Below are 13829 nucleotides of genomic sequence, written 5' to 3'. Positions count from 1 at the left end.
ATCTAACTATTCTAATCCCATTTTCAAGCACTAGGCCCATAGCCTTGTATGCCATGGCAATGCAAGTGCACGTCCAATTACTACTTAAATGTTACGAGGGTTTCTGCCTCTACCACCCTTTCAGGCAGTGAGTTCCAGATTCCCACCACCCTCTGGGTGAAAAAGTTTTTCCTCACATCCCCTCTAAACCTCCTGCCCCTTACCTTAAACCTATGCCCCCTGGTTATTGATCCCTCCACCAACGGGAAAAATTCCTTCCTGCCTACTCTATCTATGCCCCTCTTATTAATTTTATACATCTCAATCATGTCTCCCCTCAATCTCCTCTGCTCCAGAGAAAATAATCCCAGTCTACTCAATCGCTCCTCATAACTAAAACTCTCCAGCCCAGGCAACATCCTGGTAAATATCCTCTGCACTGTCTCTAGTGCAATCACATCCTTCCTGCCATCAGCCTCAGTACTTCCTACAAATGTTTCCTTCAGAATTTACTTGTGCACAGCCAGTTTGTTTGTTTTCCCCAGTGTGTGGGTCTTGAAATTTTTTTTGCATGGCCAAGCGCACATGCCATATATAATAAGGCCTGCTCAACAGTTTCCAGGCTTTCTGGGACATTACCCACTATTGATCTGATATGATGGTTTGCTGTCTTATTGCATAACTTAGCCTTTTACAAAAAGTGCATGGCACAGACTACCACTACTGCTTGCGTATGACATCTTGCAGTTTTACAAGTCGGAGCCTCAGTTGAACAGCCAAGACACAGCACTCTGTGTGTTGTTAGGTGGATTGCCTTGAATCCTGCAATGTGTTTTCGGAGGCCACATTCATTCAAAATTCAATGAACAGTCTGATGTGGGTTACCGCAGTCGCATGCTGTTCTGTCCTTGACGTTGCGTTTGTGGAGGAGGTATGATGCCCTTGAATGGAGAGTGTTTATCCTGTTGACTTTTGAGGAAAGTCAAATCCTGGAGGCGCTGCTGTCGGATCACTCACCAGAACTTTGTTGGTGATATTTGTGTCAGCCCAGAGGTTGCACCATTTGCCCTTTTGTCAAAACCTGTATCACTCAAAGTATTCACAGAGCTCCAAAAAGATTTGTGAGATGTGAATCGCATATTGAATAGGTTCTGGAGATATTCGTGGATTGGAAGTCCTATATTGGCTTCAATCCAGTCAAACTCAGCATTTTTGCCTTCAGGCGCACATCAGGAGGTGGGATATTAGGCAAGACTGCGAGCCATTGTAAAGATGCTAATTTCAGTTTACCACTAATTATCCGCACTGATGTGTTGAAGACGGCCTTCAACCTTTTTGTGTGTCTGCCCACACGAGCAGTATTCAGCAAGCAAGAACACAAAAGCAAGGCTCGCAGTGCAAAGAGTGTATGCACTGGATCCCCAGCTTATTCCTGTTAATTTCTGGATAATGTTTATCCTAGTTTGATCATTTCTGTTACCTTTTACAGGTGTTTGCAATACGTGAGATCGTGATCCAGGGTGTCTCCAACTTACTTGGGATATGGTTCATTTCTGACCAGTTTGCTGCAAAAGGAGATCTGGAGTCTACTGTTAGCTAGTCAATTGCTGAGGTGGAAAGCAATGACTGTGGTCTTAGTTGGGTTTGGGTGGAAATGCCAGTGCTTGAAATGTTGCTCCATCACTAAGCCCTGGGTCAAGGTCCTGCTGAGATCCTCAAGTTTGATTGCCTGGATAGCAAGAGCCAGATCATTTGCATGATCTGCATCATTTTTTTTTGTTCGTTCATAGGATGTGGGCTTTGTTGGCTGGACCAGCATTTATTGCCCATCTCTAGTTGCCCTTGAGAAGGTAATGGTGAACTGCCTTCTTGAACTGCTGCAGTCCATGTGGTGTGGGTACACCCACAGTGCTGTTAGGAAGGGAGTTCCAGGATTTTGACCTAGCAATGGTGAAGGAACAGCAGTATATTTCCAAGTCAGGATGGTGACCGACTTGGAGGGGAATTTTTAGATGGTGGTGTTCCCATCTATCTGTTGCCATTGTCCTTCTATATGGTAGTGGTCATGGGTTTGGAAGGCGCTGTCGAAGGAACCTTGGTGAATTCCTGCTGTCAACCTTGTATATGGTACACAACGCTGCTACTGTGCATCGATGGTGGAGGGTATGAATATTTATGGTTGTGGTGATGGGGAGGCATGTCACTCACATAGATGAAGAAGATTGGAGCTAAAACAGAGCCTTGGGAAAGTCCATCTTGAGGGCACATGTTTGGTCTCCGAGTGAAACCCTTTATCTTCAATTGCCAAACATTTTATTTTATTTTAAAACTAAAGTGTGACTTACATATGGAAAGTAGGCTGTGCATCCCAACGATTGGCTGATCAAATCAAACGACATGTTCCTCCTGCTGTTTGTAATAGTCTGAGTGCAGAATGTAATCAACCAGTCCACGCTTGCAAAACCCAAAACCAAATGTCATCTGTTAGATGTGATTCTGCGATTGGGCAACACTTGCTTAACAATCCTGAGTGTGCTAATAGCTACATTAACAACTAATTTCACATAATCAGTCGAGCTCATAACATGACTCATTTACATTTCCTGGAAACAATGTACATTCATATGCAGGGATCAGCTCTCTGAAAACAAAAGGAATTTGCTCAAGCCTTGCACATTTTTGAATTCCCGAGAACTTGGAAAACCTATAGTTTCCTGTTGCCTTTTCTATTGGAACACCTCCAACCAATCAGAGTTGTCTTGCCAACCAGTCAGCACCCCTTTCTCCTATAGTATAAATTGTTGTAATTTTTTTGAAATTTGGCATTCTTACATTTACCCTGATGAGTGCAAGATCAAAAGCTTCAGCAACGTGTCTCTCTTTTCAGTAAAATTCAAACTTGAGTATTGTTTCATTGAAGATGAGAGAAGGTAGTTAAGATTGAATTGAAATTAAATTAATTGTTAATATATGCAATTTCAAAAATTGCTATCTCAAATCTGTATCCTGATGCTAATAAAGTACTGGCTTGGTACTTCAAGACTTCTAATTAAAAATAAATTATCAAGCATGAAACTTTTCTGAATGGAGGTCGTCTTGCTGAATCAGATTGTTGGCTTGCCAGTGTGGATATCATGAGAGACTTGGAAACAGGCCTGATGTCAATACAGGTACAGATCCTCGCACAAAATAAAATAGAATAGAATTGAAGGCATGTGCCCTTCAATCAAAGTTAGATATCCTTAGTAAAAAAGCTTGACCAATTCATTTAACGTGGAAATTTAAAATTTCCGTGATGATGTCATTGTGCCAAAATGTTGAAAATTTACAAGTATTTATTTTGTTTCTCTAGTGGCATTCCTGTTTAATTGGATTGGCTTTTGTCTGTCGTTCTGCCTCACCAACACCATAGCAGGCCGTTATGGTGCAATTTGTGGGTTTGGATTGTCTCTGATAAAATGGATTCTGATTGTTCGGGTAAGTAGCATTTTATTATTTTGTTTCATCTGTACATGTAGGATCAATACTGTTTTTAAAAGAAAAATTGGTGCTTTTAAAACAACAGAAGCCTCTGGCATTTTCTTTCAAGACCGGTTTACCTTGCCACCTTTCTGACTCTTTATGAAGTTTTTCAATTGCTTTTTCTTTTTTACTGCCTGCTTCCTTCAGTTTAGTGCTAACTGACCAGCTGTCTCCTTTATAAGCTGCTCTGAAATGTTTTCAACATTAGTATTGCCTTATAAGTGCAGGTTAACTTTTTTACTTTTATGTTAACTCTGGATTGTGAAAGTGGCAATTAAATTCCAAGGGTGAGATGAGAGTGACTGTTCTTGATATCAAGGCAGCATTTGACTAAGTGTGGTGACAAGGAGCCTGAATAAAATTGAAGTACATGGGAATCAGGGGTAAAGCTTTCCATTGGTTGGAGTCATACTTGGCACAAAGGAATATGGTTATGATTACTGGAGGTCAATCATCTCAGCCCCAGGACATCACTACGAACTTCATCAGGGTTATGTCCTTGGCCCAATCATCCTCAGCTACTTCATCAATGATTTTCCCTCCATTAGAAGATCTGAAGTGAGGATGGTTGCTGATTGCACAACATTCAGTACTATTTGCATCTCCTCAGATACTGAAAAAGTCCGTACCTACATGCAGCAGGACCTGGGCAATATTCAGGCTTGGACTGATAAGTGGCAAGTAACATTTGCACCACAAGTGCCAGACAATAATCATCTCCAAAGAAAGAGAATCTAATTGTCTTCCCTTGAAGTTCAGTGGCAACATTGCTGAATACTTCACCCTCAACATTCCTGGGGTTACCATTGACCTGGACTGACCATATAAATACGGTGGCTACAGTAGCAGTTCAGAGGCTGCAAATTCTGTGCTGTGTAACTCACCACCTGACTCCAAATACCGGTCCACTGTCTACATGGCACAAATCAGGAGGGTCTCATGGACTGGGCACTCATGAGGTGCTGTGGGGCAGCAGCAGAATTGTACTCAACCACAAACTGTAACCTCGTGGCCTGGCATATTCCCCACTCTACTGTTACCACCAAGCCAGGGGATCAACCCTGGCTCAATGAAGAGTGCAGGAGGGCATGCCAGGAGCAGCATCAGGCATACCTAAAAATGTGTCAACCTTGTGAAGCTTTAACACAGGACTACTTGCATGCCAAACTGCATTACCAGCAAATGATAGACAAAGCCAAGTGATTCCACAACCAACGGATTAAACCTAAGCTCTACAGCCCTGCCACATCAAATCGTGAATGGTGGTGGACAATTGGACAATTAAACAACTCACGCTGGAGGAGGAGGTTCATCCTCAATGATGGAGGAGCCTGGTACATCAGTGCAAAAGATAAGGCTGAAGCATTCGCAGCAATCTTCAGCCAGAAGTGCTGTGTGGAAGATCCATCTCTGCCTCCTCTGGAGCTCCCCAGCGTCACAGGTGCCAGCCTTCAGTTAATTCAATTCCACGTGATATCAAGAAACGGCTGAGGATACTGGATACTGCAAAGGCTATGGGCCCTGACAGTATTCTGGCAATAGTACTGAAGACTTATGCTCCAGAACTTGGTGTGCCCCTAGCCAAGCAGTTCCAGTACAGATACAACACTGGCATCTACCCAGCAATGTGGAAAATTGCCAAGGTATGCCCTACACACACAAAATAGGACAAATCCAATCCAGCCAATTACGCCACCCTATTAGCCTACTCTAGATCATCAGTGAAGTGATGGAAGGGGTCATCAATAGCACTATCAAGTGACAGTTGCTTAGCAATAACCTGCTCAATGACGCTCAGTTTGGGTTCTGTCAAGGTCACTCAAACATGGACAAAAGTGCTAAACTTCAGACGTGAGGTGAAAGTGACTGCCCTTGACATCAAGGCAGTATTTGACCGAATGTGTCATCAAGGAGCCTGAGCAAAACTGGAGTCACTGGGAATCAGGGGGAAACTCTCTGCTGGTTGGAGTCATACCTACAACAAAGGAGTTTGTTGGAGGTCAGTCATCTCAGTTCCAGGACATCACTGCAGAAGTTCCTCGGGTAGTGTCCTAGGCCCAACCATCTTCAGCTGCCTCATCAATGACCTTCCTTCCATCATAAGGTCAGAAAAGTGGGGATGTTTGCTGGTGATTGCACAATGTTCAGCACCATTCGCGACTCCTCAGATACTGAAGCAGTCCATGTCCAAATGCAGCAAGACCTGGACAATATCCAGGCTTGGGCTGACAAGTAACATTCACGCCACACAATGGGCATCAGGCAATGACCATCTCCAACAAGAAAGAATCTAACCATCGCCCCTTGACATTCAACGGCATTACCATCACTGAATCGTACTATCAACATCCTGGGTGTTACCTTTGGCCAGAAACTGAACTGGACTAGCCACATAAATACTGTGGCTACATGAGCAGGTTAGAGGCTAGGGATCCTCTGGTGAGTAACTCACCATCTTACTCCCTAAAACCTGTCCACCGTCTACAAGGCACAAGTCAGGAGTGAGATGGAATACTCTCCACTTGCCTGGATAAGAGCACTCCAACAATACTCGAAGTTTGACATCATCAGGACAAAGCCTGCTTGATTGTCACCCCTTCCACAAACATTCACTCTCTCCACCACTGACGAACAGTGGCAGCAGTGTGTACCACCTACAAGATGCACTGCAGAAACTCACCAAGAGTCTTTTAGGCAGCACCTTCCAAACCCACCACCTCTACCATTTAGAAGGACAAAAGCAGCAGATACATGGGAGCACCACCACCTGTAAGTTGCCCTCCAAGTTACACACCATCCTGACTTGGAAATATATCACTATTCCTTCACTGTTGCTGGGCCTCCCTCCTTCCCAAACAGTACTGTGGGTGTACCTACACAATGTGGACTGCAGCTTTTCAAGAAGGCGGTGTACCATCACCTTCTGGAGGGTAGTTAGGGATGGACAATGCATGCTGGTTTTGCTAGCAATGCCCACATTCCCATGAACAAATTTTTTAAAAATCTAGGTAGGGTGTCTGAATCCATGTGGAAAGTAAGAGAACCCTGTCACAATGCACATAGAATGACAGAGATTGTGGAAGGTAGAACTCATTTGTGGATCAGTATGAATGACTGCAGAAAGAATAAGTTTTGATATTCGTGGTCACTAATGTCCAGGACTAATGTTACTGCAGCATAAGCAGCTGTAGAATTCTGGCTGCAGATGTCACCATTTTCAGAAGACCCAGATTTGGCGGCAGCAGTTGCAGAATTCCAGCAATGGATGGCAGTGTTGTGGAAAGTATAAGTTGATTATAGAGACAAAATTCATTTCTTTGGAGGTGGTGAGGGTGGTGTTCTTTCTCTAACTTATTACGGATTATAATAACTGAAGCTTCAGAATGTAATATCAGTTGCAGTTAAATTTACTCACTTTTTATAAAGTGTCACTCCATGCTGTGAGAAGATGTACCCTGAAGTAAACAAGCACTGTTCAGGAAAACATTGAAATTTTCATTTCAGGGCATGTATAAACTTGAATAAAATTTACTGTAATAAATTTGATTGCACAACAATTATAAAGCAGATCAACACCAGTAATCACATGTGATAGCAATAAAACTGGCCTATTTTTTACAATTTAATGTTCATTCAGAGTAGAGATTTAAAAGGAACTGAGGAAAGCAATCGGGTTGCATTGGTTTGTTGAAGACACTGTCAAAATGTCAGTAATGTACATAAATAACAGATAAGTGAAGAATCACATTGTTTACCACTTTGTCAGAAATCATAGGAGTGTTTTGCTCCTCTGATATTATTGCATTGCGACATTGTTGTTTTGTACTTTTCTTGTGTTCAGGCTCATGGTGTGGATGAAACCCTTGTCGTGATTTCATACAACTCAGTGTCTCGCTGGGCCATTTCACAGTAGTTAAGTGTCAATTACATTGGTGCAGGACTGGCCGTACTAAGTGAAGATGACAGGTTTCCTTCCATAAGGAACACTAGTGAATTAATTGTTTTTTTAATCACGATGAAATAACTTTTTACTGATGCCAGCCTTTAATTTCTAACTCTTTTTGATAAACTAAACTCAATTTTCAAACTGACATGGTGGGATTTGAACACTCATTTTCTGGATCATTAGTATAGTCACTGATTACTTATCCAGTAATATAATCATTCATTACCTTATTGTCATTCCTTGTTCCTCCTTGTTAATTGAAGAAGGTGTTTTCCCATTTTATTAATGGGAATGATACTGTATTCAGATTTTTACATTTGTCAGCAGTCTTCTCACACATACAATGATTGTTTTGCATACCTGTGTCTTTTGACATCAGTTATATGTAGTTGCAGTTAAGTTGACATTGTTTCTTCAGAATGTGATCCAATGTAAAGGGCTGATCTTACTTTATTCTGTTATCGATATCATCCCACACTCCACATGGTGTCGCACTCTCACATTAATGTAGTGATCCTTCAAATGTTTTTGCTATGATTGAAAGCTCCACAGTTCCGTTCATTTTCTATTGCTGCTCATGCCAGGATTTTTAAAATTCTATTATAAAGTTTGTGTTTTTTTGCTTCCATTTACATGTATGAAAGCACTGACTCATGTTGGAAGTGTGATTGCATGAGTCTCTTGTTCTTTGATCAAGTGATTATTTTTCATGCCCAAGTCTAAATAATAAGTGTTAGTAAGCTGTTACATTACGGAGAGCATTACAGTCAAACCTGAACTTTCTCAGCCAACAATTTATTTTCAGTGACTTTTCAGCTTAACTTAATGGAACATGGCCAGGAATGGGGAACTAATTGTTGCGCCTTAATTGCTGGCCCAACTGAAATCAACTCATTCAACATGGACCATGCATTGAACCCGAGATCTTGTGATCTGTAAGGCAACTGTGACTTTGGGATATGGTGGGGATGTTGTTATATTTTAGTTTTGTGATTTTAGAGCTTAATTTTTGGCATAATTTGACACTTTGAGCTTTGACCTCCCTCCAGATGATACCTACTTAATTGCAGTGACTGACATGCTGTTAGCATAGTGACCAACGGAATATCCTGTTTAAGTTCACCAATTCTCAACTTCTAGTGCTAGTGAAAGGTTAAGCATTGTTGCAAAATGCGTTAAACCCTTCAGTGCGCAGAGAGCCATGATGGTTATCTGAAATGCATGTTGCCCTTCTATGACTATCATTCTACTTCATGTCCCCAGAGTTCACAACCATATTTGCTTTGATAGGCTGTAGCATATTCCCCAAAGGTAACAGGAGAATTATTTTTAAAAGAAAGCAGCACACTGACATGACTTTTATGCCAGATCTGTCTTTAGGTACTCTGACAATCCTTATATCAGCCAGTGTCAGACTCCAATGCAGCTTTTCATTAGTTGTTATCAAACACCCCTCCAGGCAACTCCGCACCTAAGGATACCATCTCATGATTCTTTTTGCTTCAGTATTATCTAATTTGTAGCGCTGAATTGTACACCCATTCAGTTACATTGAGGGGATCAGTATTGAGGGCTGTCTGACCATGGTGTGGCAGCAAGCAGTGCTGAATGGAGATATTCCTGGTGCTGCATGAAGTGCTTGGGCTGGATGCTCTAATTGTGTAGACTGGGTCATTGTGTGAGGAATTTTACTGACCTAGGTTTTGCCTTTTCTTCAATCCATATCACAGGATAAAGCTTTGGCACCAGTGAATTTGATAACAAATGTTATTGTTAAAAGAACAAGTCATCTGTTAACATCAGCCAGTATCAACGAGTGCCACGCTACTGAGCGAACTCCTATTAGCCACCTAGATAATTCTGAGCTGAGTTTGAAATGTTGGTCTGATTTGACATCCTACAGCCCTTGGGTAATTACCATGTAGATTTTTGCAGTCTTGCTGTAGGAAGTTTACTTTGGAATGTAGTAGAAGGATTCCTAAATTTGCATTGAGATGGCCTACTAAATCTTGTGGGCATGAGGTTATTTGCTAATCCATCATTTTGCATCACTGGGCACTTCTCTTCTGAAATCTAGATCATCAGTCGGGAGGCCAGATGCTTTTTCTCTATATAGGCAATTGTTTCTATTTACATTTTCACTGATATTATATTGCCATAGAAAATCAAAATGCAGGAAACAAAGGTAATTCTATGTAATTTCATACTCGTTCAAATGGCGGATAGAGCCCACCTGATCGCACTTCCCCCATAACACAGCAAACTTGTCTCAACGCACAAGTCCTATTCTCATCCTCAATATTTTTTCTGTTGAACTAACAAGGTCTTGATCTAACTCCCTCACAACAAAGCACACCTCTCTAAACTTTCAGTTTGTATTTCACAGCTCCACCAAGCCAGCATCCACTCACCTGTTGAGAGGGGATGAATACAAGTAAATGGTCTATCATAACCTTTGTTTGCTATTTATGCAAAATACCCATTAAACTGAACTTGTAACATTTGAAGTTTGTGCATTAGTTTTCATCTCAGATTATCAGTTATTTCTTTTGTGGAATACCATATGTTATTGGATAGCTGCAATGTTTTGTGAACCTAAGACTAAAACCCATTCTTTAGTCTGACTTTCTGAAGGATACCTGGAAATTAAGTCCTGAAAGGCCCCTGTTTTGACTCTAGACATCTAATTATTCATCGTAAATTTGAAGCTTCTTCCTTTCAGTTCTTTTCAAACTTGTGAATTCAAATATTTGTCATGGAAGCCAGATTAATGAAATGCAAGTAATGGCTGTCAAAAAGTTTGAATCTGATGGTGTCCTATTTTTACTTAACACAAAAAAAAGTGATTTTTCATTTTATCCCCTGTCTCATGAATTTAAGCTTAAATGCCATTTCCACCATGTGTATGATCATAAAAGCATCTGCCTTTTATGTATACTCCTCCAATATTGTTCTGAAAGTTATGAGCACATTAGTCATCAAGCAGAGATTTGTCAGTGGTTAATGGAATATATTCTCCACTGTTATTACCTCTCCAGCAGGGAACCCACTCGTTTTGTAAAAGGTTGCTATACCTGTTCTGTGGCTGTTTTCTGAGCATCCTTAACAAAGTGTTCATTAATAGTACCTGCAAAATTGCTACTTGGGGCACCTTCACCATGTACTAGAGTTTTCCCTTGCGTCTCAAAAAATCCATAATCATTGCAGTGGGTGAAAATAAACAGGATATTGGAATGTATCGTTGGGATAACCCAAAACAAAACCAAGTGCTCTATTGTGTCTCTGACGTACTTTAATGGGCCTTGTTTAGGCCTCATCTAGAATGCTGTGTCAAGTTTTGGTCCCATCATGTGCTGGGAGAAATAGTCATGATGTGGTCACGTTGCTTAGTTGTAACATGACTGAAAGGGATAAACTTGATAGACCAGCTGGTCGTTTCCTCTCTGTCTTCTATTGTATGTTTGTACCTATTGTTGCTGCTGCTTTGACAAGTGTCTTCCTCTTCTTTGTGCTAAGTACCATTAATTCAGTATCCAGTAGTTTTCATAGGATGCTGAATGAGAAAAAAATTTCCCTGCCTTGTGCAGATGTCATCCTTTGAAGAGGACAGATTTCATGAACCACATTCCAAACCAGGCATTCCCTCGTGTCTTGTCAGGAGTGCATACATCCTGTTCTTTTTTCCAGTATAAGTACTAGTTAAAACGATTGATGCTCTGACGCATTTGGAGACCTTATGCATCACACAGGAGCACAGCACCATGTGGAGCGATGCTGACTAATATCTAATATGTCTTGGAGGAAGGTTGTTCATTTTTGTGGTTTCCCCAGAATGTAATACAAATCTAGTTCAATTCCAACTATTATTGAAATATTTTGATCATAAAGATATATTGCACATTTGCGTTATAGGTTGCTACTGGGGAAGCACCTTAAAAGAAAGTACTTGACTGTTTTTTAAATGTCAAGTATTACATGTTCAAGAGGTTATGCCAACTGGAAAGAGACTTACTCATCTGTTTCATTTGGAATGATGAAATGCCAAGAGGCCTGCTTGTATTTTTAAGATAGAAATTAGTCTAGTAAGACCCTGGTTTAGACTGTTTAATCTTTCTTAATTTGTCCATTGGGTCGCACCAGCAGTGACAGTTGCTTTACTTCTGTAATTGTTTGCTTTCTCATTTCATTTAATAAGATTTTAGTGTTGCACTACTCAAATGGCAGCTTCAGTAATAGAATAACAATGTATTATTGTAAGCAGTCTGACAAACTCTTGTTGCTCCATTAAAATCCTGTGGAGAGAAAAATAAGGTCTAAAGGAATTTGAGGATCCTTAGCAGAAAATGTAAATGAACATATAACAAAAACTTGACAAAACACTTTGGAAGCCAAATTTTTGTTTGTGTTATGGTGCCTTTTGGGGACCAAAATGATTTGCGAGTGCACATTCTGCCATGAATCGTGCTAGATGCCATCTTGGTAAAGGAACCAAAGAAGTTTTTACCCATATCTGAAGCAGTATTTGTCCCATTACTTATGCAAATAAAGGACCTTTCATGTGCCATGAAGCAGCAAGCGCCAGTGCTGATTTGCCTCCACAAGACCAATGCTAAGCACCACTTTAATAAAAAATGGAAAGTACTTACCATAATCACTACACTCCTGGTCACATATGTCTCCGACAATTCTCCCTCACCCCCAGCCTTGACCCCAACCTCTTAGCCCCACTCTTCCCAACAGCCCTTCTAAGGGCTGCAATCTTTGTATTTGATACCTGACAGCACTCCTGACCACCCTAATTGTACTCCCGACATCTGCGGTCTTCCAACCTGACTCTTCGCTGATCCTCGATCACAGACTCTGAGCCCCAACCCTTCCTTCTCCAGGCCCCCATGATCCAACCCAATTACTTGAAATTGGCGGACTAACCTGTGTGGGCTGATAGCACAGTGCCATCTACATCTTGATGGAGTCTCGGACTCCTCGGGGCTCCCCATTTGGGTGCAGGAATTTAACACTGCGGGTAAGGCTCCAGAAAATAGGTGCACCCATCTGTTAAAGATCTTTGATTTGTGTTGAATGGTAACCACAGAGGGGTATCTGATTAACCTTTTGATCATTGTTGCGTGCAATCTGGTTTCTAGGAAGGCGCAGTACCTGTTCTCTATTCCATAACAACCCTTGTGCTCCAGCTGCCTTAAGATTTCTCACATCATGCAGAGTCAAATCATCATAGCATAACCATTAACAGGAAAAGCTGAAATTCAGTTTTCAGGTTCATTTAGCCATGTTGAAATCTGCTGGGAACTGAATGCTGGAGTGGCTAGTTTGAAAAGTAAAAGACTCTAATGAGTTTGAGGCCTTTATGGCACTGGTATCCTTGGCAGTGATTAGCAGCAGGAGCGCTTAAGGTCAAAAACTCTTCTTTCAGGAGGTCATTGTAACATCCCACTCTGATACGATTAAACTAATATGGATGTGGTATTAATATCGAGATCAGTGGGATGCTGTATTCTTGTGTCAGTGGTTTGATTTTGTTAGTGGCTGTATTGTAGCATTGTGCAAGCAGTAACAACAATGTAAAGCAAGAAAGCTGGCTGACTGTTCATTCAATAACAAAACAAAAGAAGTAACAGATCGATGATCTTATGGTAGCATTATATAGGAAAAATTTTCCAAGTCCCATGCAGCCAGCCAGTTCATACTGGAAAATTGTGAGTACACTGAATTCTGTACATAGAAGTAATTTGACAAAAAGCTGAGGGCAGCGCGTCTGCACTTTTACAAAATGTGTTGGCTGCACGCAAGGCCCTTCCAGTGAGACTGAGGAACGTTTGCACCCATGAACAAAATTTTACCTGAGTCAATTGTTTTATAACATCTTTGGAGTACACTTATTGTAGCTAGTCACCTCTGGTTTGAAATTCATTGAATAAGTACTGACAAAGTAAACATAGATAAAATTTCATTTTATGACCTCTTATTTAAGGGGAGGCATAATGTCAAATATAAAACTCTTGTTGGAAAATCTTAGGATCATGTTTTAGCTATACTCCATTTACAGATACAGGTTTTGTATAGTGTTTAGGTGCAATGCTCCAAATTTGTCCAAAGTAGTGAAATCTCGTTTCAGGCCATTGTTCTGCTTTCTTTTTATGCTTACTGCTATTTCAAAGCCTGTTCTCTTTGAATTTGCTATATCTTTTCCTATGGTAGCAAAAAGTGCAAAGCAATTTTTTTCTTCGCATGATGAAGCCAAATAAAAGCTCATTGCACAGTCTTAGCATGCAACATACCACCAAAACCATGAAATTGAAAATTTTCAAAATTACAGTATTGTCTGTTTCAAAATTTATGCTGTAACTTCTTACAAAAGATGGAA

General features: G+C 40.9%; 1 protein-coding gene across 3 annotated transcripts in view; it reads left to right on the top strand.

The window, feature by feature from the left end:
• Window positions 1–13829, top strand: part of ndfip2 (Nedd4 family interacting protein 2) — a 119187-nt gene that overhangs the window by 61616 nt on the left and 43742 nt on the right. For all 3 annotated transcript variants that reach the window (XM_041199259.1, XM_041199257.1, XM_041199260.1), the window contains one exon: window positions 3332–3456. In XM_041199259.1, coding sequence (XP_041055193.1) covers window positions 3332–3456 — 125 coding nt within the window. The remainder of the gene's footprint in view (window positions 1–3331; window positions 3457–13829) is intronic.

This window comes from Carcharodon carcharias, chromosome 11 (assembly GCF_017639515.1).
Source record: "Carcharodon carcharias isolate sCarCar2 chromosome 11, sCarCar2.pri, whole genome shotgun sequence".
NCBI classification, from domain to species: Eukaryota; Metazoa; Chordata; class Chondrichthyes; order Lamniformes; family Lamnidae; genus Carcharodon; species Carcharodon carcharias.
Note: the sequence above shows the minus strand (reverse complement) of the source record. Positions and strands in the feature narration are given on the sequence as shown.